The following is a 15645-nucleotide window of genomic DNA, read 5'->3' as shown; positions in this document are numbered from 1 at the left end:
TCGGATAGTTTGACATCTCCGCATGAATGATTGACAACTGACACCTATTTACTATAAGCGAGCCGGACAATTAAGACTCGAAGTTCTTGCAGGACCAACCGTGTGCTGTGACCGAGAAAAGGCTGTCAACATGTCCGCCAATGGAAGCTCACCGGTCGGTCTGCTCTCTTACGAGACTCTGGTCCACGCTGTGGCAGGGGCAATGGTGAGTAGAAGAAAGAGAAGTGCCATAACAAGACACGGCGTGGTGTGTCTTGTGTGCGTTGTGCGTAATACGCACAACGGTGATATTACGCGTAATATCACTGGTTTCGGCTCATTATGAATCTCGGTTAGTAATTTTATTTGTCTTTTCAGGGCAGCGTGACAGCAATGACTACTTTTTTCCCTTTGGACACAGCTAAAAGTCGGCTTCAGGGTGAGTTCCTCCCTGAAAAAAGCACAAGTGGCCTGATTTTTGAGATACAAGCTGTTGTTTGGATGTTTTTCTTTTTTGACTCGCCAGCAAAAATTCGAGATAAGATTGCTGTTTGACGACAGTGAGGTCAACTCGCTTTATAAGAAGCAGCAGCTCCAACATCAAAGTGGCTTCAAGTCATTGAGTGCCACTCCTAACTGAAATTTACAAAGTTTAGAATTAATTAAATTACAAGTTGTGTCTTTAAAACAACCCGGGAGCTTTGTGTCATTTTTGTTGTTGTTGTTTTTTAGTTGATGAGAGCAGAAATTCCAAATCCACGCCAGTCATCCTGGCCGAGATAGCGCAGGAAGAAGGCGTGTGAGTATGCCGATGGATTGGAGCCGCTCGAGTGATGCGCGCAAGTGACTCGACGCTCTCCGTCATGACGCGTCCGTGCAGGCTGGCTTTGTACAGAGGTTGGTTCCCGGTTATCTCCAGCCTCTGCTGCTCCAACTTTGTCTACTTCTATACCTTCAACACACTGAAGAGGCTGACGGCCACAGGGCCGCAGCAGTCCAGACTGGGCAAAGACCTGCTCGTGGGCATCGTATCAGGTGAATCTCATGTCGCTCCGTGACCCTCGCTGGGAAATGTTCTCGAGTGGATTTGATCCACTTGTCGCCCCCCTAATCGTGCAACCCGGTTGCTTGTGTTGTTCATGAAGGGGCGGTGAATGTGATCCTAACTACGCCTATGTGGGTGGTCAACACTCGTTTGAAGCTACAGGGGGCCAAATTCAGAAACGAGGACCTTCATCAGACGCACTACAAGGGCATGTTTGGTGCGTGCGTAGCTGCCCCCATCTTGTGTGGGGCGGAGGTGTTGCTTACCTCTTTGTGGCTTTCATTCTCTAGATGCCTTCTCCCAGATCATAGGGAGCGAGGGGGTGCCCACGCTGTGGAACGGCATGCTGCCCTCTCTTATCCTTGTCCTAAACCCGGCTGTGCAGTTCATGTTCTACGAGTCCATGAAGAGGAGGGCAGGCAAAGGGGGCAGGAAGGTGAGCGGACACGCTACACCATCCAATGTGATAGACTTTGTGGGAAAATGCGCAAGAGCCTCAGACATAAACAAAGCGGAAAGACCACTAGAGAGCTGAGCTTCTTGTCACATCTTCAAACGATCTGCTCAAAAGACTTTCGTGCATGGCTGTGCTACAAAACAGGAAAAGGCTAATTGGCTCTTCCACAGATCTCATCTGGTGAGATTTTCCTCATGGGAGCTGTTGCCAAAGCCATCGCAACCACCGTCACGTATCCACTGCAGACCGTCCAAGCTATACTCAGGGTAACTGCTGCATCGTGTAGAAAATTGATTTCTTTGTTGCATATAAATGCTAATCACGAAAAATGTGAGCTGAGCACGAGGCTTTACTAAGGAATGGGCATCAGTCGTGTAGGATGTTGTGGATTGATCGGTCGTGAGCTTAATGAATGTATTGATGAATTGAGTCTGAGGCAAAAGGGACCGCACGACTCGGTTGTATTCACTCGCCTCTAGTTTGCAATCCGAGGAGGAATTTGCCTGACGCTGGCTATGGCACGTGTTTGATCCAGGAAACATTAACTGCCCCTCTACATTGACAAAATGTTCCCTAAATTGCGTTCCGGCACATTTGTCAATCATTTCCCCACAGGAAATGTGACGTCATCCCTCTGGAACCACGCTAGATTTTATTTCTTTGCATTTTGTGGCATCTCTTCGTCAAACATGAAGATGTCCTGTAGTGGCAAAATTTCTTTCGTGGTTGCTTTCCGACCAAGGTTTGAGAGTTTGTTTCTACGTTTCAAGATAATTCGCTCGAATTTACATGTTGATACAACACATAAGGAGGTTCAAATGATGAAGCAAAATGCACTTGATCATACAACTTAGTCTAAAGCGTTACTAAACATTCCTCTGACCTATTCAACCACCCAAAAAAATCTTAATCACTTTCTAATAAATTGGTTCTAACACGTCCGTCTTTCCGGCTGAACTGAGCGTGTGTGGTCTTTTCAGTTTGGCCAGTACAAAGGCGATGGCAAGGGCGGCCTGATGGGAAGTCTGGCAAACATCTTCTCCTTGTTGATGGAACGAATTCGGTAAGCGCTGCGCGTTCTCAAGCCGCACCGTCGACCGCCAAGCGTTTGTAGTCAGAGTTTAGTGTTCTAGTCGGTCGGCTGGGTCGGCCATCGGTCCGTTGCTAAACCCTTGTTGCGTCTGTGACAGGAAGCATGGCCTTCTGGGGCTCTACAAAGGCCTGGAGGCCAAGCTGCTTCAGACGGTGCTGACTGCTGCCCTCATGTTTGTGGTGTACGAGAAGATCACTGCCGCCACCTTCAAAATGATGGGCCTGCACAGGAAGCTCACGCACTGAGCGGCTCATCGCTCGCGCTCCCAATCCCGATTGGAGAGGTGAAGGAGATCAGTCAGATCAAATGTTCCATTCGGTGGACTTCGTAACGTGCACTTTGGTTAAACCGACTAATGAGATGAAATGACTCACGGCAAATGATGAAAAGTGCTTTTTGGGGTGTTTGACTTTTGAATGGAAAGTCCTCATGACTGTCAGTCAGTGACATGACACGGGCTCCTATCACTTGTTTACATGACGGAAAAAAAAACACTTGGATTTATATTTCCAGTCATTATTTTTACAAGTCAAGAAATTATCTTTTAAAAAAGTGGTTTGTACTGTTTTAGTGGTAAAAGTGGGTTAGTAAAAACATTACAATTTGATTCAGAGACTGAAAGTTTATTTCTTAATAAAGGTTTGACGCTTACGCCAGTTACTTCCTGGAATGAATCAACTCGCCCAACCTGCTTGTAAAACACAAAGGAGTGCCTGCATACTTTGCGGAGCTTCGACTGTTTCGCAAGCGGTGTAAAAAGATATGCAGTAATCCCTCATTTTTCGCTGGGGTTACTTTCCGAAAACAACCGGTGATAGGTGCAATCCGTGAAGTAGAGGGATTACTGTGGTGCCTCTTTAGCTCATTTCCGTCACGTACCATTCAGGCAGGAAAGAATGAATGGAGTCGCTGTGGATAGTGAAGGTCACGTCACTGCGCGCTTTTCGGGAGAACAGGTAGACCACACTGGAAGACCAGAGAGGAAAAAAAGCTTACAAAATGAAACTGAGTACTGGAACACAAATGCCGTAGAATTAGCGCAGATGTAGGAAATATGACATCTGTAAACGGTCGTCAGCATTCACATAAGTCAAAGTACTTCCAACTCACCGAGGGTCGTCTCGGGTCACCACGCGCTTGACAAACGACAGAAACTCGCTGCAGAAGTTTAGGCACACCGACGGCCTCCAAGCCAAGTCCTTGAGCTGGCCCTGATAAGACAAGTGCGTTCGTTGTGGGTACGGTTCTCTCGCCACGTGTGGCCGCGGGCAGCCTATACCTTAACCAGGTTTGGAATTTCGGCGGTGTGATAAGTCCGTCTTTGGTAATGTCACCCTGTCTTTTTGTTCCACGACTTTGTCGGTCAGTCATGTTGTTGGTTTTGTTTTCTAAAAAAAAAAAAAATTTTTTTTTTGTACCCATGTATAATGCGCACCCCAGATTTTAGGACAATAAATTCGTTAAATTTTGCGCACTATACACGGAAAAAAACGGTATGTCCTGACTCCTGAGTGTTGTTAGTCACCTAAATTAGTGGTCCCCAACCACCGGGCCGCGGATCAGTACCGGTCCCTGGGTCACTTGCCGCCAAGCCGCACAGAATTTTTTTTTTTTTTTTATTGACGATCAATTAATTCAGGTCAAGACACTCGTCCCGGTCACGTGACATGTTTCCCCAGTCGAGCCCGCAAAGCTAATATGTGGCGACAGGCTAACTAACCAGGCAATGAAGCATTCAAAACTGCTTCAACTAGGGGTGTAAATCGCGGGTTTTGTCACGATACGATATCATATCGATACAAATAAGCACGATACGATATTTGCCAATATCTTAAAGCCTGCTGTGATTCATTCACGATACATCGCGATATAGTGCTCTACGATCGATATATTTTTTTTTTTTACTAAAAAATATAGAACAATATCCTGATTTATAACAATTCATACGCAAAATCAACAAAGTACTGCAAACTCTTTATTTAGGAAATTACAAGAGTATTGCAGTATACAAAGTGCTTATTTTAACACTGAACTTTGATGTCGTGTTTTTTCTTTAAATGTGCATCGAGATTTGTGGTCCCTGAATATTTGATCACCGCATGGCAGGATTTACAAACTGCACGTGTCCTGTCCGTTGAGCCATCTTTTCTTTGGAATCCAAAGTGCTTCCAAACGAATGACTTGAAGCCTAAAGGGGAGCAAATTTCTTCGTCTTTTTGGACACTAGCCATAGCACCAGCCCAGGAGCCGCGTACTAGTTGTCGACTCCCCTTTCCCGTGCCTGCTCTGCTCACAACACAACAACGCCGGGCGCACTGCTCCCGGAAAGAGGAAGCAAGCAACAATGAACTGGATTTCAAAATAAAGTCGCGTCTAATGTCCGAGGTCAAACACGGCGATATAAATCTATGTTTACGTTTAGCATCGATGCCAATAAATCGTAGAGCATTATATCGATTAATCGATGTGTATCGATGAATCGTTACACCCCTAGCTTCAACACATGGAGACCAAGCATCTTGCAATAAAAGACAAACCTTAATCCCTTCGGGTGTCATTGTCTCCGATTACGTCGAGATGGGACCGGCTCGTTTCTGAGCAACAAACTCAGTGCTCCCACTAATTCAACGTAATGGTGAGTTTTATTTTTGTCATTTGTACTTGTTTTTATGTCAGTCGTATCATTTTATTTCATCGTATTTATATATTTATTATAAGTGTACTATTTATTTATTTATTCATTTAAATGTATTATTTATTTATATAAATGCCGGTCCGCGAAAATATTTCTGACATGTAACCGGTCCGTGGCGTAAAAAAGGTTGGGGACCTAAATGTTGAACAGAGGCTGTGATGTACCAAAGTCAAGTTCCATGTTTGGCACGCTCAAACATGGCGTATAAAAAATCTTGAATCTTGAATCTTAAATCTCATGAAATGTGGGGAAACGTAATTTACGTGTGCTATTTTGGAGGCTTGACAAACCTGTGGAATTTGCTTCGCTGTTTATCTGTGTGCATCTGTCCTGATGTCTTGAGCTCCAGGTAGCAAGCGGGAGGAGCCAGAGCGTTGGGGTCTTTGTCCCGGCAGTCCACCTCGCCGGAGAACAGCAGCCTGTGGTCCGAGAGACGAGTTCGGACCACGCTGTAGAAGGCCTCGTTGGAGTTGACAACGCCGCTCGAATCAGGTAAGCCGTCAATGTTGTCTTCGGGGGGACAAAACATTTTTGTCCCAAGCAATTCATGATATGTATACTAACAACTTGAAAACAATCACTTGCGGCGTTATACCTAGTTGCTTTTTTTTTCTGTGCCATAAAATGTCAAAGACACCACACTAATGTTGTCCAGTTGGTGTCAAGAAACACTGTTGAAGTTGATAAGCTTTGTGTTTTGGGGAAGAGCTACAAAAGTTTAGCCTGGGTTGTTAGTGGCGATAGGGAAGTTTACAATGCATCTTTAAACCTGTTAAGGTGAAGTAGGAGGAATTTGAAAGGATATGAAATTCTTTTGGGATTACACTTTAACTGCAAATAACAGAATCCCAGGCCGCCAACTAAGAAAGTCCTACCTGCGCATATGTACTGCTCAAACTTGTACCCCCAGTATATATTCTCATCGTGGCTCTCGGTGCGGTTCTGCCGGTCCTGGCGAGCGCTGTCGGTTTCCACTTGGTTGATGTAAATTACTCCTTTGAACTTTGTGACGGCCAGCGACCACTCAGTCAGAGCCTCATACGGTGTGCATAAAACATTGGTCAGACGGCCTCGGGATGTCACAAAGTCAAAGTCATCCAAAGCACTGGGGAAAAGAAAAAAAAAAAAAGCACCAAGTGATATTGAGACCCAGAAGTAAGGTCACGTGGAGCCTGGAGATACTTGATTAATTGCTTCCATGACCTCGCTCGGATTAACGGCCGCCGGGTAGTAACTTACAATGACGTGGCTGCCTTCTGCATGAGGTTGGACTTATTGGCCAAGATCCAGTGCAGGATGTGTTCCAGGTTCTTCTTCACATTTTCATCTCTCCTTATGTAGCGGTCATTGTAGCCATCCCTCAGGTCAAAATTTGGGCTCTGCTCAGGTTTCACAAAGTATCGCATCTGACTCTTGTCGTGGTGGAAACTTCTCTGCGTGTCCAGGGAGAAGGAGCCCTCCTCCACTCGCTCTTCGAACGGAGGCTCATGGCCTCCGTACTCCTCCTTTCTGGTGCTCAGCGTCTCACACGACATCCTTGTCTGAAGGTGAGTGAGAGTGTTCCAAATGAGAAGCGAGGCGGTTGAGCAAAAATCAGTTAGAAGCGGTGCAGGGCAGATGTATCATACATTTGAATTCCAGCGCAAGTTTGCTGATGTGTGATTCCCTATTTTAAACAATGGGAATCCATAAATGCGTCTTCATGCGTTCAAATGCCCACCATCCCAATTTTCGTACATGCACATTTTACTTCACTGAGTCAGGAACAACTCTCAGCATCGTACTGGTAGCTGTTGCCCCAATAAAAATATAGTGAGCATTTTGGACTTAGATCAGTACCGGTGTAGCTGACAGCCACTTAATCATCGAGGCTATATTCTCAGAGCTTTTCACCTTGAACATTTGCCCAAAATCAAATGAAAGCTAAAGTAAGACATTAATAAGTAGATTTGCTTGATTTTCTACTCTATCAGCAATTTGAGCACATAGAAATGGGAAGAGTCGGTCTCACCTTATCCGAGATGGGGTGTGAACGTGTGACGATCCCACAGCACTGCTGAGACTTGTTTTATTCCTTCGGTTGGTTTCGTTTCTTCTGAAGTGGTACTCTGAGTTTCTGTTTCACTTTTGCAGAAGCGAGGAAAACATCTGCCAACAACATGACTTCACAAAGTGCTCAGCCTGACCGAGGGCGTCATATCTTTGCTTTAACAAAGCTTTCTGTCTAGCTCCAGAGAGTTCCTTTAACTTCCAATCATATATACCTCCCTTCCTTTCTTATCTTCCTGTATATGCCTGCGAGAGGCCCTTCACTAGTTATGAGTAGAACGCCTTTGTTAAAGTGTTATAGAAAAGACATACATGTTGAAGTAGATGCATATAAGTTATCCCATATTTACTCAATGTTTAAGTAACTCCATACAAGTTATCTCACTTTTACTTAATATGTGTTAAATGTTTGCACAAAAAGTATCAAATTATTTACTCATTATTATTGTGTGAAACTTAGCAAGAAAGTCTAGTTGCATTGTTCCACAGGAAAACGGCACTCAACACACTTTGAGATATCTCATCAGTCAAGGACGAGGCTGCCAACCGACTGAGGAGAGACTCTGCACTGCCGGGGTCACGGAAAGGCCAAGGTTCTGTTGGCCCACTTTGTTAGCTAGGCAGCGTTGCTACAGCCACAAACTCCCCTCCCTTTAGTGTAGCAATGCTTTTGTAACCAGGGTAACCTAAAACATTAAAAAGAGGAGACAGCAGACTAAGAGCTCAGAACTGATGGAGATTGAGATTGTCTTCTTCTCTTTGATTCAGTATGTGACTTAATGTCTGATAGTACTTAGACCTGACACAAAGGACAAACATATGCCCCCCACCCCTAAATGCAGGCCTGTTGGGTGAAAGGCCTGGTCCCTGCCAATTTTTCCCTTCAGTGAAGTAAATCTAGCTTGCACACAGTTTTTGTCCCGACATGAGACAATTTTGATGATGCCTGCTGTTTTGTTTTCAGTCCTCCAAAAAAAAAAATCACGAGAATGAAATTACTTCTCTCTATTGTCCGAGAAGATGTTCACTACTTGACGGGGAGCTCTTATGACACTTAGGGTATATTCAGACCCGACTGTTTGATCCAATTTAAAAGGACCAGAGTTTGATTCTAAGGCTGGTTCGGACCTTTTATGCAGGTGTGAATACACGAAAATGAATCCTGGTGCGCATTAAAGAACCAGACCGAGACAAAAGTGGGTCTCGGTTCGCTTCCAAAACGAACTCTGGTGCGGTTCGCTTCCAGGTGTAAATACAAAACTGTTTTGTTTTCAGTCCTCCAAAAAAAAAAATCACGAGAATGAAATTACTTCTCTCTATTGTCCGAGAAGATGTTCACTACTTGACGGGGAGCTCTTATGACACTTAGGGTATATTCAGACCCGACTGTTTGATCCAATTTAAAAGGACCAGAGTTTGATTCTAAGGCTGGTTCGGACCTTTTATGCAGGTGTGAATACACGAAAATGAATCCTGGTGCGCATTAAAGAACCAGACCGAGACAAAAGTGGGTCTCGGTTCGCTTCCAAAACGAACTCTGGTGCGGTTCGCTTCCAGGTGTAAATACAAAAGGAGTAGATCTGAACCAACAGCTCAAATATGCAGAGCAAGAATACAGCACGTAGGACTCGCATGTTTTCCTCCATTTCCGGTTCAGTGCGCCGCCCTGGTCATTGCTGTCCAATGGGAGCACAGATCGTCACAAGCGTGGATGTGTTTACAAAATAAACATCACTTGCAAAATGTACACTTAGAATAGGAATCGCACCAAACGAAAGAAATTAAGTCCGCTTTGAACAAAGCACTTCCATACATGTAAAGAATGGATTTTTTTAATTTCTTTGAAAAATAGCAGCAGATGATAGCCACTTTTGAAATTTCCACATGAGCGTGACATTTTAGCATTTCTCACGTTTCTCCCACACGCCGTGTTGCTAGGCCACAACACACACCTTCACCTGATTGCGGCACGCTGCATCAAAACGCTACAAGCTGCCAGCGCTTCTGTAAGAGCGCCGATGCTGCGGTTTCGACAGATCTTTGTGTGAACGTTTGTTGTTGCGTGTTCTTATTTAATCGGCCTTTAAAAAAAAAAAGGATCTGGAGTCTTTGTTGAGCAAGGGCACCTCTCACGCGAGAATCTTTAGCTCATTTCCTTGACGTACCAGTCCGGCAGGAAAGAATAAGAGGAGTCCCTGTGGACCGAGTATGTCACATCACAGCCGGGGTTCCAGCCCAACAGATAGACCACTCTATAAAACACACCACTCATTTCAGCTCCTCATGATTTGTAACAAGATAATGTATGTAATATTACAGACAAACAAGGCAAACTTTTTTTTTTCCTCATTAAATATGCTGTGAGCTCACCGAGGATTGTCTTGGGTCGCCACACGCTTGACAAACGACAGGAAGTCGCTGCAGAAGTTCATGCAAACGGTTGGCCTCCAACAGTTGTCCTCGGCCTGCTCCACAAGATGCAGACACATCGCTGCCATTGTCCGCTTTGCATTACACGCGGCCAACTCACCTTGATGAGCCGCGAAATCTCGGAGATGCGAAAGGTCTCCACGGAGACGACAACTCCGCGATCATCCCGGAAGCCAGCCACGACGCGAGGGACTCCAGGGAGGAAGGACTGTGCCCACCACTTGAGCAGCTTGAACCTGACCAGATCCAAGAGATTGGTGCATCCACGATGAGCCCCAAAACTGTGTCTGCCTATCTTGATTGCACCGAGGCACGCGTTTGACTCCACCTGTGAAAGTTGCGGCGCTGTTTGGGGGTGCGAATCTCCGCGGACGTCTTGAGCTCCACGTAGCAGGCGGGAGGTGCCGGAGCTCCCGGATCTTTGTCGCGGCAATCCACCTCGCCGGAGAAGAGTAGCCTGTGATCCGAGAGACGCGTTTGCACCACCGTGCAGAAGGCTTCGTTGGTGTTGACCCTGCCGCTCGAATCGGGGTAGCCGTCCATCTTATCTTGTAAGTCAAAACAATTTCATTTGACTAGGTGATATTCATCTACTCAGCCAAAGACAGTTATCATGTTACGGATGTCTCGCAGTAATTATGCTGGTGAAGCCTGCTTTCGCTGAAATGCCACATCCCTCTGCAGTTGGGTAAACAACCCAGTCCCGACATATGAGGAAACATGCTACGTTTGGGTCTGAGCATAAAAGTACAGTTTTTTTCCGTGTATAATGCGCCCCATGTATAATACATACCCTAAAGAAAAAGAAAGATCACCATGACAATTGTGAATAATAAATAAATTATTATTATATATATTATATATATTATTATTATAATAATAAATAATTGTGATAAATAACTGGAACATCACTGAAATATTGGTGATCCCGTTGAGAGTCTCACATATTTCTTCGCTATCGAGTTTGCTACTGCATGCGCAGTGATACTGACCGGCAGAATAACATCCGGTTGTTCCCAAAGATGATATTTTTTCTGAAATAATTTTACGTTTACGGACTTAAGTAGGAGTCAAAATTTGGGTGCGTATTATACATGGGTACAGGCTTATTTCCAGCATCAACATGCCATTTTTAGGGTGCGTATTATACATGGGGGCGCATTATACATGGAAAAAAACGGTAGATCACCAAATGATTCCCGAGCGCGGCGCCGCTGCTGCTCACTGCTCCCCTCTCCCCCAGGGGATGGATCAAAATCACACGGGGATGGGTCAAATGCAGAGGACAAATTTCATCACACCCGGATGCGTGTGTGACAATCATTGGGACTTAAAAAAATAAAAAATAAAAAAATAAATTGGGTGTGTATTATACATGGGTACAGGCTTTTTTTCAGCATCAACATGCCATTTTTAGGGTGCGTATTATACATGGGGGCGCATTATACATGAAAAAAAAGGGTAGTCTTCCATTGAGATGTTTGTGTGTCTTTGCGGAGCAATTAGGTTTTTTACTCTGTCCGCCGTTGGGAACCATCTGCCGCTCTTTGGAAAGTTGGGGGGGGCACCAGGCTGTGAGTTAGTGAGCCTTTCCTTTCAAACCACCGCTTCATTCTCTGAGAATGCAGAGTTCTTTATGGCTCTGCAAGGACACAAGTGCACCGTTACCCAGTGAATTTGCTTGTTCTGGGATGGCTGAAAGCTCCCAGCCCCATCAGCCGTCTCAAAGTGCCAGCATTCTGATTGTTGTCATTTCTTGCCCTTTTTTTATTTATGGCTTAGGCTGAGGATACTGTTATGTCTGTTTCAGTTGATAATGAGTGGCAAAATGGCCATGCTCTGAGAGGTATCAAAATGGAAGGAGTTTTTTTTTTTTGCTTCATTCATATTCCTCAAACACAATATTCATTGGAATGCCATGTTTAGATGCAATACTGCCACAAGGTGGCGCTCGTTGAAGAAACCTCCAGGTTCCTCTGGCCATTTTCCTGGGCAGGTGAGTATTTTAACTTGAATGTACTTTTATCACATCTTAAGGTCTTTTTACGCTTGTGTTCCATTTTGGAGCTTCCACCACGTCACGCTGCCCAGGTGAGCTCTCCTTGAAGCCGATGTCGCCTTTCTTGCAGCACAGGCAGGCCAGCATCAGGAAGACCACAGCAAAGAGGCCCGCGAAGGAGACCGCCACCACAGCTAGGGACGAAGGCCACGACAGCTCACTCAGCGGAGCTCCATCTGTACATAAGCAACCAGGAGCAACATTTCAGCCAAAGGTTGGTAGTCATCCATCTGTCAAAATCGTGTTAAAGCACCTTGAGGAAGGCAATCCCTCTGTGGCCATTTTCTTTATGGCTTGTGCTCATTCGGATCAAATTACTTTGGGCGAAAGGTGGAGTACACTCAGGACTGGTCGCCAGCCAATCACAGACGAACAAGCGTTTGTACATTCTATTTGCTCAGTGAACTGAACACGCGTGTTTTGGGGATGCGGGAGATAGCCGGAGGACATGGAAAGTGTAAAGTCTGAGCTGGAATTGGAACCCCGAACCGCTTGACTGTGAACCAAACGATAGAGCAGCGTGCCGCAGATGAGCTTGGAAAGATCCATGCATCCTCCAAATGGCGCGTGTGAGAGACACTTAACTGTGTCAAAGTGGGAGCTGAAGGCAAAACTGGGATTGAAGAACGCTGACGACATGACAGTCACATGGAGGGTTAAGAGCATCCTCCCACGCATACAAAAACAGCTTGGAATGATGATTTCGGACGAATGATTACATTCAGAAATGAAGCTGATTCAGCTGAGTCCAGCTTCTTTAGGGGAGCTGCGCAGCAGGATTTTCTCTCTGAGATTTGGAGGCAGACGTGGACACATATTCGCGTGGGCATGTCTGGAAGGTCACCATTGTCCTTTTTTCTCTCCCCAACCCCTTTTCTTTGCGTCCTGCGGCGCACCTGATCGTCAATCTGATGTCCTTACAGCGATCAAATCGAGGCACATTTATTTTTTAAAAAATCCTACAGGGTCAGGCAAGAATATTTTTCCCCCTAACAACGCATCCTGACTGGCGGCACTGTTTCATTAAAAAATCACAACACTAATAAAAAAGGACCAACGACGGTCCTCTGCGTTCGAGCTTCGCAGCGGAACGTCCTGCGTCAATGTGAAGCTCACAGAGTTACGCAGTATTGCCACTAATATAACTTTCAAAATGTTAGGGTTTGCAGAATATCTTCATCGTATGATTATGTTGGAATATAACCTGTAATAATTTAACTAGTTTGTCCTGTCTAGACAAAATTAGTTTACCAAAGTGCTAAGATCATTTCAACTTATTGACTAGCTGCAGAGGAAGCAATCAAAGTTGCTTTGTTTACAGAACGTCGTAAAAGGTCCCCTGCTATGCTTTGATCAGCAGGGACCGGCTGCTTCACCCCAACCTGTGTATTCCCAAACCCCCACTTGCAACCCCACTTTGTTTCTCTCAATAAATAAGCGCCTGACGAGGCCTGAGTCAGATTTCATTCGACCATCGCTGTGAGCACAGCGAGCGACGAGTGAACTCTCCGCCTGCAGGTGCCTAAAATGACTAACTTGACTCCAGTGTGGTCCTTGCAAAATAAGTTAGAGTGAACACCACCCTAACACAAAATATACTCGTTATCTTCTGGATCCTGTGCTTTTACTTTGACCATGAACGTTGTATCACTATTCGGGATTTACTTCTCGAGTTTGGAGCAGCTGGCTGGCGCAGCTTTGCGCTGGAGGTATCCTGCTTGCAGTCGCCGTTCGTGTGAAATTTCTGCGGTCGCTTTACGGCGAGGTGCTGTTCCCGTGTACGTACGTCGGAACATACAAAATCGGGAAGTGGAGTCACAACTATTTGTATGGGGAAAGTTTAAAGGGCAATTCAGAGGTAGCAAAACTGAATAGGAGTAAAAAACTCAAAATAGTAGTAGTAATTGTACTATATCGGTTTATCAGATAAGGATAGTGTGTGTAAAATACCGTAATTTTCCATGTATAATACGCCCCCATGTATAATACGCACCCTAAAAATGGCATGTCGATGCTGGAAAAAAGCCTGTACCCATGTATAATACGCACCCAAATTTTGACTCCTACTTAAGTCCGTAAACGCAAAATTATTTCAGAAAAAAGATCATCTTTGGGAACAACCGGATGTTATTCTGCCGGTCAGTATCACTGCGCATGCGCTAACAAACTCGATAGCGAAGAAATATGTGAGACTCTCAACGGGATCACCAATATTTGAGTGACGTTCCAGTTATTTATTATCTTTCTGTGTGTTCACAATTGTCATGGTGATCTTTCTTAACTAGGCTGGATGTATTTTTTTTGTTGGCGTTGATTTCTCCGACTGCCCAGAAAGGCACCACCGCGATCAGTTAGGTTAAAATGAAAAGAGAGGAAAGTGATGTGCGGACATGTGAAAAAGGCGGCTCTGTTATGGGAGAGAAGTTGAAGAGGAATAAAAACACCCTTGGAAACCAAAACTTGCCCCTCGTCGTGACTCGGAGCCGCAACAAATGTTTCGGATTTGTGTAGGGTACATTGTGACAGCAAACGAGCAGGTGATCGAGCAAGCGTCCGATACGAGAGCATTGTGTTCTTATTGAGCGTGTTTGAAGTGAACAGCAGAGAAGAAAGGAACAAGGCAAAGTGTTGTGAAATAAAATGTTACCTGTAATACGCATTTTGTTATTTGCTGATTGAAACTGCTAATTAAACTGTGAATTGAAACTAATGGGTAGAGAACTGAACTCTCGCTCTTTATATATCCCGTCTCCGATGGAGATTAAAAACAAACAATATTTGACAACAACACACCATCAAGGATTGCACCATCGCATCAAACGATGTGTCGTCAATTGTGAATTTTACTGACTAAGTGTGTTGGACAGGATGGCTGAATGCAATGCGCGATTGACAATAAACACAGGTAGAGAACTGAACTCTCGCTCTTTATATAGCTGACGTGTCTTGCGCATCCGTTCCGCGCATACTGTCATGGCGGCCTCCGTATGATATCCGGTCTGCGATGGAGATTAAAAAACAAACAATATTTGACAATAACACACTATCAAGGATTACAGTTACACCATCGCATCAAACGATGTGTCGTCAATTATGAATTTTACTGACTAAGTGTGTTGCGCAGGATGGCTGAATGCGATGCGCGATTGACAACAAACAAGAAGAAAGGTGATTTCAAGTTTTATTTCAAGGGAGATTTTTTTCAAAAATTGTTGTACCCATGTATAATGCGCACCCCAGATTTTAGGACAATAAATTAGTTAAATTTTGCGCATTATACATGGAAAAAGACGGTAGTGTGTCTAATGCAGTGCTTCTCAATTATTTTCTGTCACGCCCCCCCCTAGCAAGAAGAAAACTATTCGCGCCCCCCCTCCCCACCGTGACTATCCTAACTTGTCTTGTAAGTCGTAAAATGTTGCACTGTCGCAAACGTGACAGAAGTAACAATGAGAGCGCCACTGCCCCCTGCTGTAGTAAACGCGCAATTACACTTTATTCTAGTACTGCCAAAAAAAAAGCCTGTTCCCCAGGGTCACACGCGCCCCCCCAGGAATAGCACCGCGCCCCCCAAGGGGGGCGCGCCCCACTATTTGAGAAGCACTGGTCTAATGCAATACGTAGTGCTATAATAAAGCCTTCATTCAAAACCAATGACTGGTTTGACTCCATGACTCGTGAGCAAGTTTGCGAAATATGTAGTGCTTTTTCCTTTATCCTTTGAGATGCACGTATGCTCCACTCTAGTGGCTAGAAATGACATAGCATGACAGACGTTTTTAAAAGAAAACATTCTGTATCCTTTATTTTTTTCACATTTTGAAATAATTCCCTGGAG

The 15645-nt window shown here is 44.8% G+C and overlaps 5 protein-coding genes across 6 annotated transcripts in view; 2 read left to right on the top strand and 3 right to left on the bottom strand.

Moving 5' to 3' along the window:
- Positions 1-69: 69 nt before the first annotated feature.
- On the top strand, positions 70-3181 carry slc25a17l (solute carrier family 25 member 17-like). The gene is made up of 9 exons (XM_061304118.1): positions 70-205; positions 358-418; positions 712-778; positions 860-1014; positions 1125-1241; positions 1315-1460; positions 1652-1747; positions 2462-2544; positions 2672-3181. The coding sequence occupies exons 1-9, from the start codon at positions 131-133 to the stop codon at positions 2817-2819; spliced, it is 948 nt and encodes a 315-aa protein (XP_061160102.1). The 5' UTR covers positions 70-130; the 3' UTR covers positions 2820-3181.
- LOC133170765 (decapping and exoribonuclease protein-like) lies at positions 3177-3889 on the bottom strand (the record flags this gene model as incomplete). Its single annotated transcript, XM_061303896.1, has 3 exons — positions 3177-3540; positions 3685-3785; positions 3854-3889. Coding segments are annotated over 3 exons (246 nt in total), but the record flags the coding sequence as incomplete, so codon positions are not given.
- Positions 3890-4137: 248 nt separating this feature from the next.
- LOC133170903 (decapping and exoribonuclease protein-like) lies at positions 4138-7488 on the bottom strand. The gene is made up of 5 exons (XM_061304119.1): positions 7281-7488; positions 6509-6810; positions 6145-6374; positions 5560-5779; positions 4138-4889 (listed from the first exon to the last, which is right to left on the bottom strand). Exons 2-5 carry the CDS (start codon positions 6802-6804, stop codon positions 4865-4867), a joined length of 771 nt encoding a protein of 256 aa, XP_061160103.1. The 5' UTR covers positions 6805-6810; positions 7281-7488; the 3' UTR covers positions 4138-4864.
- A 1646-nt stretch (positions 7489-9134) lies between these two features.
- LOC133170907 (decapping and exoribonuclease protein-like) lies at positions 9135-10469 on the bottom strand. The gene is made up of 4 exons (XM_061304122.1): positions 10077-10469; positions 9849-9984; positions 9689-9783; positions 9135-9570 (listed from the first exon to the last, which is right to left on the bottom strand). Exons 1-4 carry the CDS (start codon positions 10289-10291, stop codon positions 9462-9464), a joined length of 555 nt encoding a protein of 184 aa, XP_061160106.1. The 5' UTR covers positions 10292-10469; the 3' UTR covers positions 9135-9461.
- Positions 10158-15645, top strand: part of LOC133170892 (spectrin alpha chain, non-erythrocytic 1-like) — a 27352-nt gene continuing 21864 nt past the window's right edge. Inside the window, exons 1-3 of one of the 2 annotated variants that reach the window (XM_061304096.1) lie at positions 10160-10299; positions 11675-11744; positions 11878-12021. The gene's annotated coding sequence lies outside the window, so the exon portion shown is untranslated. Of the gene's footprint in view, positions 10300-11674; positions 11745-11877; positions 12022-15645 lie in introns of both variants that reach the window. The other variant, XM_061304095.1, reaches the window with a different exon arrangement.

Source organism: Syngnathus typhle, linkage group LG17, assembly GCF_033458585.1.
Source record: "Syngnathus typhle isolate RoL2023-S1 ecotype Sweden linkage group LG17, RoL_Styp_1.0, whole genome shotgun sequence".
NCBI lineage: Eukaryota > Metazoa > Chordata > Actinopteri > Syngnathiformes > Syngnathidae > Syngnathus > Syngnathus typhle.
The sequence above is the reverse complement of the archived record's forward strand: the minus strand, read 5'-3'. Positions and strand labels throughout refer to the sequence as shown.